Here is a 20,248-nt window from a genome sequence, read left to right on the forward strand (position 1 = left end):
ATGAAATACACCTACCACTCTTCTCTACTATGTCTATATACTTCTCCACATATATCTATATTTAATTGTTCTACACTACTAAACTAAATCTCTTTCATTAATCATTTCATAATTTATTTGAAAGCCCAAATTTGATAGATACACAGATTTTTCACAGCTTGATACCCACTGTTTTACCGAGGAAAGACATTTTCATGTGTAAATGAAAGCAAAAGGAGGCAATACCTGCAAAGAAGTATTCTAGGCGGTACATAGCGGGATCTCTTCACAAGCTAAAAAAATTACAAGAATAGAAGAGTTAGAGAGGGTAAAGTAAGACAACATACTAGTATACTAATACTACACAGCCATAAACCAAAGAATCAAGCAAATATGACAATAATACCATTTGCTTACATTTAGTAGGTGAACTCTTGGTGAGTAGGCTTCGCATAAGTTCTGATGAAACCTTCGTATATCACCAAATGTATCGAGCTCAGGGAAAGGCTCTAGCTCCTGGAGTAACAAGTCCACAAATGATTGTCAACAGTTAGACACACTTTCTTCAACTGTAACAAAGACAAAAGTAACTGAAGCAAAGATATAAATACCTTAATGTATTCATGCAGAGATGAATCACAACTGATAGTAAGCTGATGCAGCAGTGATACCAGTTGAGAAGAAGCAGTTGTGGAGATCTTGTCGTTAGATTCACAGGGTACACAGCATGCAACCAACTTAGACACCAGAAACTGGAGTAGAGCAACTCCATGAGGGTCAAAGATTGCATGCAAATCGAAAACATAAAGGTATGATCTTACCTGAAGTTGTTCACCCAGAACTCTTGTAGTCTGGCCTGCTGGGTCATCTCTTGATATCTTCAGTAACGAGGAGACAATGCGGCAACATTGATCCATTAAAGAATGGGAACCAATGAATTGACCAGTCAAATTGAGAAGGTAACTACTCATCAGAATAAGGAAGACGTTAGACTAGCCTTAGAGCAAAATCATATGGTCATATTCCACAATAATCATTTTTCAATGAAAATCCAATGGCCAGCATCGACAGAGAACAGAGTGGGGATAGTGAGGATGAAATGCATCAGTTTTTTTCTTGAAAACAAGATTAGCACCACTATACTATAATTACCTAGTTACGCGCAAAGGTGTAAAACTAAGACTCACTTGAAAGTACTAGGAATAGCAGCTCTGAACCCAAGCAAATTGACAAGCACTTCAATGCCAGCCAAATGGTTACATTTATGGCGGTGATGAGCTGCAGTAGTAACTTTATAATGCATATCAACAATAAACTGCAAAAAATGGATGAAAAATAATAAAGAAATTGAACAGCATTGATCAATATCAATAATGAACTGCACAATTGTGATGATGACCATCTAAACAATAAACAGCATATCTCAAAATTTGTTTAAAATATCCTAATAGGGATCTGACATAAAAATGGATAAATCACCGTAAAAACTCTGCCCGGTCTGAATATGTTGATCTTGTCAGCAAGGTTGTGACTTCTAGATTGATCCTCGCTGCAAAAAGTACAGTAAGCAAACTAAGAAATGCAAAGTACACAAAAAAAATAACTTAAAGAACAAAAAAAAAAGGTACTACACCCATCCAAGAATCCATCAACAACAGTTTGAACAGCAGATGCAATTGTGTCTTTCGAGAAGAAAGGAAGTGGAGGGTCTGATACACTGGAAGCCAGAGACAAAGTTTGATTCACGATAGAAACCTATGCACAATGACAATGAGAATCCTTAATATTTTCTAGAGAAGAAATCCAAGTTTCAAGTAAAAGCACTTTGATTGCGTTGTCTACTAAACTAATGTATATTGACACTAAGTCGTGGACTCTTACCATACGCTTCTTAATTAGTTCATCTCTTTCATGCTCGGATAATTCAGCAATCTGTAGGATATAAGTTCCCAGCACCCTATAACCATTACCTGATCCAGCTTTCTTGCTGCAGTGCAAAGCCATACTGATTGAAAAGATGTGCACAAAGTGTTGCTTGACCAAATCGGCAGAAGGCTGGCAAGCGACCTGGTAAGTAGAAATTGTCAACAAAATTTATATATTCCAAAATAGTTGTGAGATAAAAAATACACAAAAAGCAAAATAAGAATATTATAAATATACCAAAAATATCAAGACTAGAAACCTGCTTTCTCAATTCTAATTTCATTAGACCAAGAACAAATAATTGCTAACCAATATAAAGCCAAGGTAATCTTACTTAATAAACTATTACAAAGATAGTCAATCATGCAAGCTAAAAGCATTTCTAGGGAAACTGAGAAGGGCAACAGAGAAATGGAATTTCTACCTTAGCAACCCATTTTATGTTAGAAGTCTCCTCTTTCAAGATCAAGGCAGGAAGGAGCCACTGGCAACAGTATTGCATGAAGTTCATGGGCTCCATGTTCAAGACATAAAGATCTCTAGTCTGTGGAATCAATTAATATCACAAGTAGGAGAGTGTTCTAAACTCTAAAGCATAAATGTTAAGTTCAAGTGGCTTATGTATGAGATATTACCTCAACAAGTGCAGGTAAGCTGACACCACAAGTAACCCAACAGAAAATGATTGATCCAATAAGCTCTTCCATGTACTGGAATCAATATTAGAATTTGAAACAGTATGAAGATAAAATGCTAGACGCTTTCTGCTTTGCATGATAAATTTATTATATAACAGGAATGTACATATCACCTTTGCCCTGCTTGTATAATGTAGTTCCATTGATAAACTATCTAGCAAGGCAGGCACCAATTCCCTGAATAAGGATCACGTTATCAGAAACGAAGGCAGGGGTTGTTTGCATATGAACTATTGGCTGTTTTTACTAGTTATTTACCTTTGACAGGGTTCAATGGCTGCAACAACACACATCATGAAAATAGCCTGCATGTGAAAGTTATAACTTAAAGATCTGATCAAGTCAACCTATTTATCTCTGCTAGGGAAGCCATGGTAACAATAAAAACACATACTAAATCTTATTTATGGTTCATCATAATATTCTCTCATACTTATCTAGTTTTTTAGTGAAGCTAATGGTAACTGACTTTTTATCTAGCTCAGGAATAAAAATTGCTAAAGATAGAACAATATAAACCATTTAGTGGAGCAACAATTTTTTTAAAGCATGCCTGAGATGACTAAACCAATCCAAACAAGCAGAGTTTAGTTATCCTCATAATGGAAAAGAGCATAATAGGATAAAACCTTCTTCATGCTACATCAAAAGTTGACTTATAAAAGCAAAAATAATCCATATAAATCAAGCAGGCCCAATCATACAGTTGAAATATTTTGATAATGTTTTTGAAGGTTCACCTATTGATGGTGTCAGTCTCTCAGTTGTCCATAATTGTCATGCTAAATAGAATAAACGAAGTAACGACCAACCAGCGATCAAGTCTACTTACTGGAACTGGAATGGCTTATTTGATCAACAGATTTTAAATTTCCAAAAATTTAGGAAGACAATAGATAGATATTGTTTTGGTGTTTGAGCATAACCAAACTACCACCTACATGCATGCAGCACCTAAATTGAGGCAATTCATAAAACTGTACAAAATTAGATGCCTATGCCACTCCATCTTAGTGGGTCCAATGTTCAAACCTGCCGATCAGATAATAAAACAATAGGTGAATCACGGAGGGAAGGAGGACTAAAAGTACCTCTAACTCCATTTTTTCACTGTGCAGTCCAAGGTGCATAAGAGTTATTATAGTAGTTTCCATCATTGGAGCAGGCTGGGGACCAGCAGGTAAAACTTTATCAGCTGTTACAACTCTTCCATTTGACGCCATGACCAATTTCACACCAAAATTTGAACTGAAATAAGATATATTGACTTTGAGTATTTTAAAATGATAAAATAAAGAAATGATAAAAAAAATAAAAAAAAATAAAAAAAATAAAAAACAGCACAAAAGGAAGAGGAAATTCTACAGACTCAACAAGACAATATTTATGCAACTGAAGGCAGTCCACTCTCTTGACTAGAGGCTTTACACAATAATAATTCATATTATGCCTTTATTTGGTACTCCACCACTTATTACCTTTCTGTGGAACTAAAGTTTTTCATTATTAGGCATGATACGACTCTTGCAATTTAGTGAGTTCCGATCATTTAAATTCTAGTGGTTCACTTCTGAACATACACTGACTGAAACCAAAATGAAATTATCATCATCAAACTTTGAAAATACATACCCTGTGCACCATAAAGTTTAATGTTATGGTGCTTGTTACGTCCTTCCGTACACTGCCCTTAAACTAGAAGTACGCATCACTGCCTATTCTTCTTAAGGGATCTATGATTGGTATCAAGATTAAATTTATTTTACCGACGGACTAAATATATTATCACTCTCCTTTTCCCTCTCCCCTCACCCCATCTCTCTCCCTCGCAAATTTGTATTCAATTGAAGACAGTAAGTACATAAGTGAAAACTTGAACGATAACATTATCCTTTACTTTTCTCTATAAACTCAAAAAAAAAATTAAACTGTTTATGAAGACTGAGATTGTGCAGTAGAATATTTTTGATTTTAACCTACCATACATCTTGGAAGAGCTCATCATGGCCATCCCATGTCTCAAAAAGGACACTGATCCGACATGCTAAGAAAAATCTAACTCGATAATCAGGATCGTGGAGCAGCATAAACAGCTTCTCAATCATTGACTGGTTCCAAACATGATATATGAAAATTTAAGACCATGTGAGTATTGAGCAATAAATGAATAAAAGAGAATATTAGACGATATGAGTATTGAGCAATAAATGAATAAAAGAGAAAGCAAATGAATTGAGTTTATTGTGTGATACTTGCAGTGTCATCAACTAGAAATCATTGATTACCTGAGCAATTTGAGGTCTAAATGATACAAAATCGCATATGCAGCCAATAAGCTTAGTGCGGTCATACCAATCGGCAAAACCATCAGCTGAGATTCTATGCACCAAATCTCCAAGAGAAATCAAACACTGAGTAGACCAACAAACTAAATTAAAGAATAGTAGTTATATATCCAGGAAATGTTGATGGATACGAAAGCAAAATAAAATAACTATTATGTTCCAGGCAACTAGTTCATTGCTATACAAGGAGAAAAATGCAGATACACCAACCATGGCATCAAACTACTGTACTCCATCTGTCAAGAAAGAAGTATAGAACGACCTTTTGGTGGAAAGAGCTAGAAAGTTACAAACATCAATTTGAAACAAATGAAGGTGCAAATGATCAATCCAGTGTACAGATAATAAATTAGATAGCTATTAAGAGAACTTCTTTAAGTTGTTGCAGTTTAAAAAATTCCCATTAGTTACTCATCTAGTTCTTGTAGAGCGTTAATAAATTCTACCAAGTTCCAAGAGAAGATGATCATGTCCAACTAATACTCATGCCAACACCCTAGCATCAATATACCATTTCATGACATAACTTGATAGTTTGTCAGGAAAGTATTACAAAGGTTTTCTATTCTTTTCACCTTTCACCCAAATCAAAGCTATTAGTCAGCATAATTTAGAAAAATGGTGCATGTAATATAATAAGCAATCCACAAGGAGTATACTCCTAGATATGGCCTCATGGCTCATCCAAATTGACCAATGGTGTGATATTGCCGCATAATACACTTCCTATCAATTCCCACTCCCTATCTACCCTTGGCTATATCTCTTCATAGTCTTCACAGTAGGTGAATTAATGTCGACATAGTCAAATAGGAGAACACCTGACTACAGCATCATTCTAGTTCTAGGTAAAGGCTAGAGACCCTACATAAAGACTAAAGAAGGATCACATTTGCTCTGTTTGTACTAAGATCTCTAAAGTTCACTTTCCCCAAGAAACAATATAACTGAATATAAAACCCTGACTCTGGAGGAACTTGAAGCAGATTGTGAATGCAAAAGGCACTAGCTCAACAAGGCATCAGTGATATACCTCTTCAGACATGCTCTCCCGTGAAGTATGAGTGATATTCTTATGTTTCCCAGATCCATCTGTAACTAGAAGGCTTCTCACCAAACTACAAATGCCACCTAGGATATGTGAATTGTGGAGCTTATAATTCTCCCACATTTGTATAGTGTCTGCCATAGACTTAACCTGCAGAGGGAAAAAAATTATTTCAGAAATTATCAATCAAATCATAATTATTTAATGAACAGCTGATATAAGCAGCTTACCAAATCTGACAGCTGTCTGGAGGAAGACCAGTGAGGATGCTCACAGAGAATGAATAGGAACTTCTCAGAAACCTGCTCCATCACCAAAGATCAGATGGTGAGTAAATAATTGAAAATATAGACGACAGGGAGAGTATCATAATTTACCTTTGGATTAGTCTCTTTCTCCTTAAGGGAAAACAAGATTTCCCATGTCACTAATGGTAAAATTGAGAAAAATTTCGAAATGATTAGTAGAAGGTCCATTTTCTGATTTGCTGATGAAGTGGAGACTGCAGAAGTCTCATCACCGTCAACAGTTAAACTATCTATGTCACCAGATCCACTATTCATATCCAATTCCATGTCTAAAATCAAGCTTTTGCTTTTACTCAAAGGCACGAGATCATGAAGGGATGTAGTCTCCGTTAAGTCAGTATGGGTTTTTTTCCCACTAGGGTTCCTTCTGCACCCCGAACATGCATCATACAGTTTTGCCAGGGTTTTCAAAAATTCCTCAGAAGACTGAATGATTCTAGGATATAATTCCGTAATAATTTCACCTTTCTCCTGACATATGCTAAGCAGAGGTGAGCAGATAAAGCTTTTAAGTGAAGTCACTGTCATCTGTGTGTGATCAAAAAAGGAGTCGGCGCCTAAACAACCAGATATAATATCATTGAAGGTTTTATCAACCACTAAAATGGATTGATCCAGCAATTCCACTACAACTTCACCCAATTTGTAAAATAATGGGGAGACCGCCTCTCTGGTCCTGTATATGTTTATTACATAAAAAACATGAAGATCAGAATGTGTCATATATATCAAGTTATGATATCTAACATAAAGAACGGAAGGGAAAAAATTCACAACCCGATCGAAGAATTGAGTTTTTACTAAAAGTGAGTCCAGTGCTAGCACAAGGGGACAGGGAACAAAGATTCAGCAGGCATCCAAACAGTTCTTCAGTGACATGTTGAGAAAATAAAAATAGTGCGGGGAAAAATAAAAAAAACTGGATGAATGCATATACAGAATAATTTAATGCACTTGAGCAGAGGTCGAGGATTCATGACTAAATTACTGCTCAACATGTAGAACACATAGAACAATTGAAGTGGAAAAGCTACCTTGTTGCATAAGAGCAATACATGAAATTTGACAGTAGAGCACATGCGTTGATGAGTTCAAACAGTTGCATGTTTTCAATTTCTTTATCCATCATACATTCTATAATATAATTTTCCATCTCAGGAAGCAGCTGATCTCTTAATTCTCGGGGTAAATGCATATTTTGCCAGTTCTCTGAAAGACTGACCTAAAATTATCAAAGTAAATCATTAGCAAGATACAAAAAAAATGCCACAGATTATTCAGAAGGAAGAATAAAAATAAAAGAGAATATAGATACAGAACCCTTTGACCAGAATCATCATCGATCCTTGCAAGGACATCCACTGAGCAGTCAAAAAATCCATGCAAATTTTCGAGTGAATGTTCCTCATCCTACCACCGAATTGCAATCATCTCTCAGCACTATGCAGCCATAATGGCACAGATATATTTAGTTTAGCATTCAAGAACAAAATGTAAGTACATACCTTAGCCCGTTCCTCCATAACCTCGGACACATAGAGTAGCTGTGAATATCCTTGAGCCTCATTTATTGGAGGAGCAGAACCAACACTAAGGGCATACAAAGCAGCTGGTATTAAAACTACCAACCGCTCGTTCAATGATGTGCATTCCTATGTAAGAGTACATCAACATAAAGTTATGAATGAATATACCCACGTCCTTCACCCAATGCACACCCACTGACTCACAAACTTGAGGAAAATAGGAAATATGATAGTACCATTTATTTAAAATTGGTCATTGACTTTTTCACAATTATTGTAAATTAAAAGAAAAACTAGTTTGAGATAATTAGATATATCAGATAATTGATTAAGAATTAACTGTTAACATCAACTATAGTTTAACTTGATACCATACCAATAATATAAATGTTTGCATCAAGTAATATTAACAAATACCAGATGTAGACTTGGAAAATGAACAAAAATGTATCGAAACTGTATGAGGAAGGATTATCTATGCATCTTCAAGAAGTATATAAAATGATTGAATAATGTTGGAACATCCAAGAAGAGATTACCCTTAAGTTGAAAGAAGCCAAAACTGTTCGTAACATGTTTTGTCTGAGAAAAAGAGCATCCCGAGTATCACCCTACAGAGAATGAGAAAGAATTTTAAAGTTATTTAATTAAGTCTCCCAGTCTTTAACACCATCATTGTAAACTCTAACATCATTACTGTCATGAGGACTCAAAGGAGGACAACAGACAACAACTACTCCATACTCACCTAGCATGGAAATATTTTCAATTTACATTTACTTTTAATGGTGTGATAGCTGAACTTTGTTAATAGTTGAATCCTAACCAAACCTATTCTCGCAAATTATTAGCTCCAGAATAATATGCACCCTCCGTCTACAAAAAAGAGTCTCATCTTGCCATTTTGGGGTGTCCACGATAAATAGTCTTATTTCAAAAAAAAAAAAAAAAATTCTCTCAAATTATTACCCCCACATTCCCATTTATTTACAACTTATACCTACTTAACTATCAACATCTTCTCTCTCTCTCTCTCATATTTTACCTACTTTTTCTCTCTCTATCCTACTTTATCTACTTTTTCTCCCCTTTCTTACTTCACCAATATCTCTTTAAAACCCGTGCCGTCCACAAATAGGACTATTTTTCGTGGATGGAGGGAGTAATTACAATACAACATCATAATATTCTGAGCTTAAAATAAAGTTTTTTAACTCATACAAGGCATACTGCTTTGTCTTTTATATAAAACAGATCGAATGTAATATGAGCAAGAATGAAAACATATTTTAAGGGACATGTATTAAAACAACAAATAAGACAGGCCTGAGAATCTTACTTGAATAGCTTTGCTGGAAAAGTAGCATGAGATGAAGAATAAAACAGACCTGATGCATATCAAAAATTAGATCCAGAAATAATATTTAGTTCAAGGGATGAATCAGGATATCTGTCAGACATTCTAATGCGTGCAAATTGGCATATTAATATACGGGGTATACATATAAACAAATAATATTAAGAAAATCATTAACAACTTAAGAGATGCAAGTTTGCAGAATCAACAAACAATCTTCCACTTTTAACAATTAGCACCATGTGAAACAACAAAGATGATGAGATGCAAGGTAAATATGCCAATTCTTAAAGGTCAATAACTCACACGGAAGGTGAGCGTTTAAAGACACGAAGGTCCCATATCTCAGGAGTAACAATATATGAATCTTTTGTATCCTGTTAAAACGGAAAAGAAAACATGGCTGTTGAGAATGAAATCAACAGATTAGACTATAAACCATCAATAGCACAAAAAAGTACTATGATCCAGGTAAAAAGTATTCAAAGAATCAGTTATCGAGGTCTTACACTCAACATAATGTTGCAAAGGAGCATCAAAGCAGCATCAACCTGCATATTACGTGTAAAAAGGATCACCAAGGCCGTCAAACACCAAGCTTGGCCTAATAAATTAAATTGACAACTGACAGGTGATTAATATGTAGAGGAAGTGGACTCTCAATGTTGTCATTATGCAACTTTCAGCATTGCTAACTAGATGTTGGAGTCAGCAAAGAAAGACATATGGGAAATCTAAATAAATAGAGATTTTTTATTGACTAGTGTCTAGGATATACATGTCATACATGAGGATGAAATAAGTTTCTGGTTTACAGGAGGCAGTTCCCTATATTTTCCTCACCAACTTTAGAAGTAAATCATTAAGAAAGAAAGAGTAGTCACTGGAAAGAGTCAAAGACATCCGGGTGATATTGCCAAAAATAAGCAAAGCCATCAAACTAAAAACATTACTCAAATTTACATGTCCAGGTACTTACAATTAAGGTGACATTTACAAATGCAGGCAAACTCCGAATGAGAGAACTCCATATCACATTCCAGTCTTTCTCAACCTGCAACATAATTCAAAAAGGGTTAAAAGCCAACTCAAATCACTGCAGTAAAACAATGCTTTTTCGAATATTGCACAAGTGCATTTAAAAACACCGTTCAATTACAAAATAAGCTACTAATAAGTGATAATAAATGAAACTAAGAAAATAATAGAGGTTAATACATGAAGAGAATTAGTCATTTTTTCTCATGCCTAGACCAATTCACGAAATAAAAAGAGCATTGTAACAATGCGACAATTCATAAGCCAAATAAGCTATAGCTTCATTTCTCAAATAATCTAACTTGATAAGCAACCAGGTACCTGACTTCAACATGTGTACCGTCCACACTTTCATAAGCATTAAAGTATACCACAGAAAAACACCCCAAAAAATTTAAAATTCGTTAAAGTTCAATCAGATAGTTTAGTCTACCTCATTCTTGGCAGGACAAGAAGCCTTTGGTGAAAATTCCATGTTTGGAGCAGCGAAATGTAGCAAGGAGGAAAGTTTTAGCAAGCTCCTTCAAATGCAATTAAATAGGTTTTAGAAATTTTTTAAAAAAAAAAAAACAGCATTAAAGACATTAGAAAATTTCATAAATCAAAACAATAGTTTGACTAGAATTTGAATGGAGGTGAAACTATTGGTCGAAAGCATCTTACCTCAAAGTCCATAAAAGACCGTCATATGAATGCTCAATACTAACATTGTTAATTATTCTGCAAGAAAAACAAAGTAGGGGAGTCTCATACAGCAAAAGTGAAGGAACATATAGACACCTGTATCAAAAATCCAACAAAAATTCTACCTCTCAAAGTTCGCAGATATGCTTCCAAACCAATAACTGAAAAGACTTCTCTTTACACGATCTGAATATTTGTAAATAAGACAACAGAATGCAGCATGCCTGTTGCAAGGGAAAAAATAATATGATCCAAGATTGTCAATAAATAAGTGTAATTCATTTGTTTGTTTCTTTTGACAGAGCCGATCAAGTCAAATGTACATACACAAGTATCTTCTTTGAAGAACATCACAAGGAGGCGATTTTCATAGCAGCGAAAGCCACGAGAGAATAATTGAAGTGTGGTTGGCAGAAATGCTTTCAAGATCAGTTCGACAAATGGAAAAAATGATATTAACAACAGTAAAAACTCTCTTTAAAAGGAGTTACAGGAGAGCAGACCCACAAATCCTAGATTCAATTCCTTTAACAAACCTCATTGGCTCACACTCATGATAATCTTATGAACAAAATGGAAATTATGCAAAAAATGGAAACAAACAATGAAATTACCAGTGGTTCCATTGCTCTACTTATTGTTGAGTACTATATCCTTGATTCAATGCTACTCATGATCTCATTTTGCCATTATAATTATTTTTTTCTCAGGAATATTTATGATTAAGATTTGCCCTCTTTGAGATTTTAAATTTGTTGAAAAGGTTCCATGGAAATGGAAAGAAGCAATGAAATTGTCATTGTTTTCACCGCTCCACTTACCTTTAAGTACTACCCTGCTTCACCTCCATTTGAATTCTGATTTTACTCTTTGTGTGTGTGACAAGAAATTTCTTACCCGATATTCAAAATTTTAGAATGAGATTTCAGAAATATAATGTTAATCAATTAAGAAACAGAGTGCAAATTCAGATCACATTATTCCAGCTAATAGGCGCTATAAGTTTGATATGTAGTTCCTCAACAAATGCTTCAATCTATTTACACATACCATGACCATTTCCCCTCAATGAGCCTCTCTTTTATCTGGACAACAATATGCTCCCTCCTGCCTCGTTTTTCAGCATTTGGTGTTTTTGATGCATGAGTGCAAGCCTGGAAAGGTAAAAGTAAAAGCATTGATGACCAGAATATCTCCAGATGTTTTAGCTCAAGTTCCTCAGCAAATGAGCAAATTTAGTTCTTGAATACATATACTAATAACCCAGAACATCTTCTATATAGTATTGCTTGGTATAACTGTGATTAAGAGGTCGGTTCGGATGAATAAACAAAACCTAACCTAGTTATGCACACTAGCTAGCAGAAGCCCAGTGCACTCATCAGTCCTCAACAAACTAGATAAGTCTCTATATTGTGTTTAGGACACAGCCACATCATGTACCAAAGAGGGTCATAGAGAAATGAGTTTGAGTTAAGTTTCTACTGAGTGTACCCGGCAAAAGACAAGGGCAGCAAGCTCCACCAGGTTGTGCTGTGAGTTTGTTAGGAGTCCACATTTTTCATCCTTAGTTGTATCACTCCTGAATTCATCATCCACTCGTTTAAAAATATAACATATATGGGCCAGCATTAAATGCCATATAGAACAATTCTAACCTGGTGATACTGGCTCCAGAAGTACTCATTTGGTCCAGCTCCTTGCTAACAATATCAAGAAGTTGTTCGAGTAAAGCAGCCCCATCAACCACTCCCCTAGTTAAACTTATTTGCAGCTTCCCGTAGCAAACAAGTACATCCTACAGAAGCATTAAACTTAGAAGAACAGCGAAAAATCTAATTAATTCTTACAAAACCATGAATATCAATGCAGAGAGAGGTACCTTAAGACTCCGATCATGAGTCGCAAACCAGCAGCGGAACACAAATTGTTGTACAGCTTCATGAATTTCAAGGGATTTGCAACCCAAATTAGGTCCATCCTTTAACAGATACATATTGAGGCACTCGATGAGTTTTCTTGAGATTTTTCCTTCTTCCCTGGCAATGAGAGTTGAATTTATGTCATGCATAAATTACTTTCCATCATTTGTCAAAAGACTACAAGTAAGAAGATTAAGACAGCCAATCAAACAAAGTCAAGAATATCTAACCTTACATGAGAAAAAATTCCAACAAAACCTTTAACCATATCTTCTCGCAGCTCGTCGGGAATATCTCCGGGTGGGTTTTCAAGAAGTGATTGAAGTGTCAAGGTGAAGCGGAAAACTTCCTCCTTCGGGTTTAATTGCCCTATGTTTTCATTGCTCATGCTTGCTTCCACCTTTTCCATGTATAGAAGTACGAGATCTATTCATTTAAGACAAATAAAAATTCCGGTAAGAAGCTCAAGTTTCTAACTGGCACAGTGACAATCTAAACCAGAAAAGTACTCACTAGAATATACTCGTTTCCGAATGTGAAATCTATATTCCGTGACTGCCAAAAGATGACGAAGGATAACACTATATTCAGATTGAAAGCTTGGAACATCTTTAAGGACATCCCACACGTGGTTGAAAAGTACCCTAGCCACAGGTAAAAGCGGAAAACTCTTTCCTGCAAATAGAGAGGGCAAGACAACATGTGGATACTTAGTGGACACAAACATATATACAACTTGATAACCATATTGAAGGTGACCCTTTCGTGATTCCCCAGAGCTAGAGTGTTTCAGGGGTGAATATGGGATCAAAAAACATAAATACTCCCTCCGTCCCACAAGAATATGCACTCTTTCTTATTTAGTCCATCCCACAATAATATGCACTTTCTAAATTTGGAAGATCTTTTCTCTCTAATGAGGTAATGAGGTGGGACCATTGTCCACTAACAATACTTTATTTATGTTTTCTTTCTACTTCTCTCATACTTTGCCAATTGTGCATTAAAACTCATACCCAATATTCTTGTGGGAAGGTGGGAGTTTATCAATTAGAAGAAATTAAACAAGTTAGTTGAAACTTACTTAGGGCCTGAAAAAAAAGAAAAAGATGAAAGCACCAAAAGAACTAAATTAATCGTTTATTATTAAATACAACCATGCAGTTTAACCTCACCAAAATCTTCAGAGACTAACCAGAAAATCTATCATCTTCAGCTCGTTGCACGACAATCCGAAGAGTCTTTGCAAAATTCAGCTTCGGCAACCTCTTCTTGCTTGAGGAGATCTCCAGTGACAAACATTGTATTAAAATTTTGACTAGAAATGGCCAGCTTTCAGCTACATGAGAATCAAATATTGCACTTAAAATGTTGTCTCAGCAACTAATAGCATAAGAATTAACGTCAGTATATACTTACAGTGTGGAATTTCATTAGGTTCAAGCATCGAAGATCTATCAGACAAATATCTACAAAATCCAATAGACCTCTCGCCCCCTAGCCATGTATTCAACAATTTTATCCCTTCCTAAAATACAAATTAAGTATCTGTTAATACAAGGAAAAGGAAATATGAAGGCATGAGTAATAATTGTAAGGTTAATAAACTTGAAGACATCAATCGAAGAACTACAAGTTATTGTCTAGCATTACAAGCTCATCTCAGATATTTTCTAAATCCTCCATGCAATAGTACAAGTACTAAACAACATGAAACTGCAGCAGGTGAGCCAAAACTTTGATTTCCAACCCTACTACATTAGCACAACTGCACAAATAATCAATCAGGTTCATACGATTTCCTAATATCCCGTCAGCAATTGAGCTCTATTACTAAATATACACTTCATTCTGGCTCTTGAAGTAGATAAAATGTAAAATCGTGATGAACTAATCATTTGGAGCAGTTATACGCTATTTTCCACTGAAATAAGCTGCTGCGTTTTGGAGATTAATTCCTCAGGTTAATCAAAATTGGCGCACAATTGGCACATAATGGAAATGGTTATGCATAAAAATTTACATCTCGAGGTTTGGCCTTGTCGGAGGTGAGTTTGGTGATGATCTCCTGAATGTCTCTGGAGGTTACTTTAGTATTCATTGTCGATTCCTGATCATCTGACTTGTTGTGTAATTTTTTCCGGCGCAGATGAAAGGGGTAAGGGTTCACTGCAAATTGATAATCTGTGGAGAGGGAAAGTAGGAGGTGGATGGTGGAGAGAGGAGTGTTGGTTTTCCGCCACAGTGAGGTTTTAGCGGCAGCTCGTGCTCATGGGTTTTTCAATTTGAGAAGAGAGAGAGGTGGAAGTTCAGAAAGCGTTTTTTCAGGATTTGGTCTTTGGTTCGTCGTCACTTCGAAACTAGAAACTAAAGTACTGTAGATAAATTATTCAAAATTCTAATTAATTTTAAATAATATTTTCTTATTGATATGTCTCGAATCAGATGGTAAGTTTTTATTTTGATATTACCTCTGTCCATGAAAAATGGTCTAATCTTTCTATTCTAGGGTGTCTAAAAAAAATAACCGCAACTAAAATGAAAAGTTTCTCTTAAATTACTATTCTCTCTACCTTTTATCTATCTTTCATATTTTATCTGTTCTTTTTTTCTTCTCTCTCGTACTCTATTCATTTTTTTCGGTTTATACTTTATAGTATGGGCATTGCTGGTATAATGGGCTTGAAGATAATGATGACATGGTTCATGAAAAGGGAGATAGGGCGGGTATATAGTCTGGGCTATGGTGAATGCCCTAAGATAAATGCGAACCTATCATCTTCCTCACGTGAACACATTATGGGAACGACCTGAAGGTGATGAAAGTTTCATACTTCGCTAACAGAGTTAATCGCTACTTACTTCTTAACCAGTTTTCGCATTTTGTATTGCAGGACATCTGTATTGCTGCAACATATAGACCTGTCCAAGAGTTGTTGGAAGAAGAAAGCAAGGTGAACGATACAAATTCTATTTCATAGCTTCAACATCGCATTGCAGTGATAACTATACCCTTCAGTCTGTTGGTCGTAGTCACAAAGGCTAACTTTACAATCAACTTATTAGAGTGAGTCAATGCATTATAAATTGCCTTATCCTATGATAAGATCCTTTATTCATCTAGCCGTAGGTTTTCCAAGCTTTGATGTCTTTACAATGTTGCTCATGTTGTAAGGAGTCAATGACATAAAGTTAGGAAAATTTTAATGCAACACCAGGTCCAATTTGACTATCTTTGTTCTTAGCATCTCTATGATCTACGTGCAAGGTGGCAAATCTGATGGAGTTCCGCTTCTCAGACCGCTCAAGTTGGATGATTTTACTCACGCTAAAACCATGGTAAAATCCACCCAAGTCATGCAAAGGCTTCCCATTGCCTCATGCTGTTATTAGGACTATGCTTTTCATATCATTCTAGGAGAGTGACATTCCTTTAAAACGAATGTGTCTGCCTTCAAAAGCTTTTATGTTTTAATCTGAACTAATACTATATCGATTTGGTTACTGTTTTCTAGGTGGGACCAGCAGTTTCCTTCGATGCAGCCAATATGAATGAGTTGAGAAAATGGAACGAACAATGTGGCGAAGGCGGAAATAGGAAAAAGTCACCATTTGGTTTTTGATACTACCATCAATCGGTCCTTGGACAACCCATTTTTGAAGTTAGAAGATGCAAAAAGCGGCACCTGTAACGGAAAATAGCTCCCCCCCCCTCTAGACAGAGAGAGGCTGCGGACAGAAGCTTCGCTTCGGTACATAATAATGTTATGTGGTAGATCTCACCATAGCAGCATAGCGGCCAAAAGGGGAACAAACTAATTTGTTATTGTATCTTTAGCAAATTCTAACATAGTAATCCTTTATGCTTTCTAAATTATAAATGATCATGGTTTATAAGTTCCTAATGTTTCAGTTGATTCTGGTCTCTCTTTCTTAATAATATGGTATTGGTGCATAATGAGATACAACTATGCAATGGATTATTTTATGGATAAATTGTCGTTATCTCTTTTGAGTTATGATTCATTTTTTTCGGATTACTAATATTGTTATGAGCTTAACTATTTTCTGTGTGAATATATAAACAAAAAATTTTAAAGGTTTAACGGACACTTCATGTGAGATTTTTGGCCTTGAATAATCACTTACCCACAATATGTGACATGTTTATTTAAATAAAATTAGGTTGATGGATCAAGTAATTTTTCATTTATGGTCAATCAATTTCCTTTTATTGTACTACATATCATAGTTTTCCCCTAAAATTCAAATGAAGATAAATTTAAATCAAAATTAAATATATTTTTCTTTTCCATTCACACTTGATCATTTCACAAATATGTAATACGACCAAACAAAAATTGAAAAAGTTATTAGCATACGAAATTTCTAGATAAAATCAGTTTCGAAAAAAGTAATCCATTATTGTCGTTTACCAATAGATTGTCCGATTCTAACCGACCGATTAATTACCTAATTGAATGGTAAAACGGATCGACTCACTCATTACTTTTGAATGATTTTTTCGTTGATTAACCGACCAATTCCGTTCGACCGTTATACTAACCAACCGAATGACCACCCTTAGAAAGTGTACTTCATTCACCAAAATCCATTAGAAAATGTACTTCATTCACCAAAATCCTCTTTTTATCTATAATACAAAATCACAATATTTAAACTCTACCCCTTTTCCTAACACCATTTTCACAAAACTCCCCAAAACCTGTATCAAAGTTACCAAAATAGCCCTCTCTCACTCTTCAAGATCTCACCTTCAACGCTCAAAATCCAAAGCTAACAGTAAAACCCACAGCCCATCGCTGAAGCTCTGCTCCAGATTTCAACTTGAATGGCTGTCTCTCGCAGCAGAAAAGGCAAGTTAATCTTCTCGTTAACTCTTTCTTTACTCCTCGCAGATTTGTCTTGTTTCCCACCTCTTTTTTGCGTTGTCCTCGCATCACAAGAATCCGACCCCTCTCTAAATTCCAACTCAGTAATTGAAACCGACACCAAAAATGACATCCCTTTTAGGATAAAGGACAACCCTTTAGCGGAAACTTGTGTTGATCACAATTTGTTAAGCAATCACCACTTCCAATTGGAGAAACTTCAAGAATTGGTCCAAAACCTCACCCAGCTTGTTGATAGGTTAGAATCCCGGCTTTCTGATGATTTGGAAAGTAAAAAGATTCAATCTTTATCGCCACACGGTAATGAAATCTGTATTGAGAAAATTAAGGAAGAGGATGGTTTGGGGTTAGGAGGTGGGGAGGAGTTGGAGCCGACGATAGTGACTAAGTATAACACATTTTGGGTTGAGAAGTTTCAGTTTGTATCGGCTGTTAAGTTGAGTTCGAGCCCTACTTGTATTAATATGTTGCCAAATAAGGATTTTGAGGGTTTGAGCAAGTACTTTGCTGTTGGGGATGATAAGGGAAAGTTGTACTTGTTTTTGAGGAGTGGAGAGGTTGCCTTAGAGTTCGAGGCCTTCCCCGAGGGGGAGAAGCCCTCGCCAATTTCTGTCGTTGTCTCTTACTTGTCGCTTCACAAGAACGAGACTATGATTGTCACGGGCCATGAAAATGGCGCTATTGTGATGCATCGGGTGTGGGAGATGTTGAGTGGTGATGAATGGAGCTCTCTTCATGTGGAGCGAGTAGGGAAGTTTGAGATCCCGGAGTCTTGGGGTTTGCGGATTAGCATTGTGGAGGTTCACTATGTTGGGAGGAGGAGGTACGTTTTGGCAGTAGACAAGGGTGGGAAGATCATGGTGTTTAAGGAGGATGGGACGTTGTATGGTACTGCTACGCCTAGTAAACGGCCTGTTGCGTTTTTGAAGCAGCGTATGTTGTTTCTTACGGATACTGGTGCGGGCTCATTGGACTTGAGGACGATGAAGCTTAAGGAGATAGAATGCGAGGGTTTGAACAGCTCTTTTGCTAAGAGTTATGTTTTTGATGCCACGGACCGGTCGAAGGCCTATGGGCTGACGGGGGAAGGGGACTTTGTTCAGATTTTTCTGCTAGGCGACGTGATGAACTTCAAGTGTCGGGTGAGGTCAAAGAGGAAGCTGGACATCGATGAGCCTCTGGCCTTGCATGCGATCAAAGGCTATGTATTGATTGCTAACAGGGACAAGGTTTATGTGTACAACGTCTCGTCTCAGCAATATGTCCGCGCTGGTGGGCTTCGCCTCTTGTTCTCTGCCGGCCTTGATGAGATCATCGCGCCTTTCCTAAACCAGCAACAGATCACGGAGAAGAAAACAGGCGTGCCCTTGATCACCAGTGACTACGAGAAGCTCATGGTCCTCAGCCTTGGAAACGGATACGTAGCCATGTATCGTTCCAATCTCCCCTCGTTCAAGAACGAGCTCAACAGCATCCTGTGGACGAGCCCAGTCATGTTTTTCGTCCTCTTCCTCTTTGGAGCTTGGCATTGTTTCGCGAACAAGAAGGAGGCGCTCACCTCTTGGGGCCCCGATGACCCCTTCACCTCAGCATCCGTCACCAGTGGAGCTCCGTTAGGTTCAGCCACAGGCGACAGAGACAGATCCTTCACGGAGTCTTCAAGAAGCTCTGAAATCATGGAGCTGAAAGGCAGTGGTCTGAGAGGCTCATCGCGGTATGTCTCTCCACCGCGGTATTCCGGTGGAGCAACCAATCCATACAGGCCAGGTGGCGCTGACACGGATTCTAGACCCGCCCCGAATCACTACAGGCCTAGCACCGACACGGATTCTAAGCCTGTAACGAATCACTACAGACCTAGTCTTGATACAGATGCTAGACCTTCGCCCGTTGACCCTCGTTTCAGAGCAGGAGAAATGAAGTATCAGGGGTCGAAAGTCGAAGCTCAGGCTGTTCCGATGAGAAGGGAAACAACCTCTTTGTAATTAGCCAAGTAGTGGATGATAGCAACTGAGGTTTACCTCTGCACTTGGCTCTATCATTTGTATTACATTATATCGAACAAAAAAAAATTGGCAAATTTGAGTGGAGATCGGTAGCACTTTCACATGTGAAATCTAAGAACATAAAGTTTTTAACATATTAAACTAGCATGATGTATAATTCACTAAGCTCAATCTCAAGCTCAATCTCATTTTCAGAATATAAATAAGGTCCAATTTGTATGAAAGTATATAATTTAGAATAAAATTTGATCCTTACAAGATAGCATAAAAAATAGTCACTTTCTTGAATACATAGTTGCTTCGTGTCATTATCGTGTGTTATCAAGTTTGTGTCTTTATGATTATGTCAACGCAAATATAGTCGTATCAACGATTAATTATATCAACACAAATAGAATCGTATCAACGCAAGTCATATTTTTGAGTTTGAATGTAATTCATGATCAATAATCATAGTTTTCTTTCGAAAGTTATCGTAATCAATTTACCATTGCACAT

General features: G+C 36.6%; 2 protein-coding genes across 2 annotated transcripts in view; one reads left to right on the top strand and one right to left on the bottom strand.

The window, feature by feature from the left end:
* LOC125209721 (serine/threonine-protein kinase ATM) overlaps positions 1–15,148 on the bottom strand; it is a 28,470-nt gene extending 13,322 nt beyond the window's left edge. The window contains exons 1-38 of the mRNA XM_048109304.1: positions 14,855–15,148; positions 14,251–14,359; positions 14,027–14,170; positions 13,345–13,506; positions 13,062–13,257; positions 12,792–12,948; positions 12,568–12,707; positions 12,404–12,491; positions 11,960–12,063; positions 11,035–11,133; positions 10,889–10,945; positions 10,659–10,746; positions 10,167–10,241; positions 9,697–9,738; positions 9,494–9,564; positions 9,170–9,218; positions 8,370–8,441; positions 7,810–7,956; positions 7,625–7,714; positions 7,339–7,526; positions 6,374–6,980; positions 6,227–6,298; positions 5,982–6,146; positions 4,889–5,014; positions 4,584–4,711; positions 3,695–3,851; positions 2,862–2,908; positions 2,717–2,780; positions 2,541–2,615; positions 2,330–2,449; positions 1,861–2,046; positions 1,613–1,734; positions 1,459–1,528; positions 1,167–1,294; positions 801–942; positions 591–731; positions 397–495; positions 226–272 (exon numbers count right to left, since the gene is read on the bottom strand). Of these exons, the coding sequence (XP_047965261.1) occupies positions 226–272; positions 397–495; positions 591–731; positions 801–942; positions 1,167–1,294; positions 1,459–1,528; positions 1,613–1,734; positions 1,861–2,046; positions 2,330–2,449; positions 2,541–2,615; positions 2,717–2,780; positions 2,862–2,908; positions 3,695–3,851; positions 4,584–4,711; positions 4,889–5,014; positions 5,982–6,146; positions 6,227–6,298; positions 6,374–6,980; positions 7,339–7,526; positions 7,625–7,714; positions 7,810–7,956; positions 8,370–8,441; positions 9,170–9,218; positions 9,494–9,564; positions 9,697–9,738; positions 10,167–10,241; positions 10,659–10,746; positions 10,889–10,945; positions 11,035–11,133; positions 11,960–12,063; positions 12,404–12,491; positions 12,568–12,707; positions 12,792–12,948; positions 13,062–13,257; positions 13,345–13,506; positions 14,027–14,170; positions 14,251–14,359; positions 14,855–14,932 (4,652 nt within the window). The 5' untranslated portion in view covers positions 14,933–15,148. The remainder of the gene's footprint in view (positions 1–225; positions 273–396; positions 496–590; positions 732–800; positions 943–1,166; positions 1,295–1,458; positions 1,529–1,612; positions 1,735–1,860; positions 2,047–2,329; positions 2,450–2,540; positions 2,616–2,716; positions 2,781–2,861; positions 2,909–3,694; positions 3,852–4,583; positions 4,712–4,888; positions 5,015–5,981; positions 6,147–6,226; positions 6,299–6,373; positions 6,981–7,338; positions 7,527–7,624; positions 7,715–7,809; positions 7,957–8,369; positions 8,442–9,169; positions 9,219–9,493; positions 9,565–9,696; positions 9,739–10,166; positions 10,242–10,658; positions 10,747–10,888; positions 10,946–11,034; positions 11,134–11,959; positions 12,064–12,403; positions 12,492–12,567; positions 12,708–12,791; positions 12,949–13,061; positions 13,258–13,344; positions 13,507–14,026; positions 14,171–14,250; positions 14,360–14,854) is intronic.
* Positions 15,149–17,578: 2,430 nt separating this feature from the next.
* Positions 17,579–19,834, top strand: LOC125216823 (uncharacterized membrane protein At1g75140-like). Its single transcript, XM_048118599.1, has one exon. The coding sequence runs from the start codon at positions 17,684–17,686 to the stop codon at positions 19,727–19,729; it is 2,046 nt and encodes a 681-aa protein (XP_047974556.1). The 5' UTR covers positions 17,579–17,683; the 3' UTR covers positions 19,730–19,834.
* Positions 19,835–20,248: the final 414 nt, after the last annotated feature.

This window comes from Salvia hispanica, chromosome 3 (assembly GCF_023119035.1).
Source record: "Salvia hispanica cultivar TCC Black 2014 chromosome 3, UniMelb_Shisp_WGS_1.0, whole genome shotgun sequence".
NCBI lineage: Eukaryota > Viridiplantae > Streptophyta > Magnoliopsida > Lamiales > Lamiaceae > Salvia > Salvia hispanica.

What these genes read in the sequence shown, in the direction of transcription:
- LOC125216823 (XM_048118599.1), top strand. Translation starts at nt 17,684, where the DNA reads ATGGCTGTCTCTCGCAGCAGAAAAGGCAAGTTAATCTTCTCGTTAACT.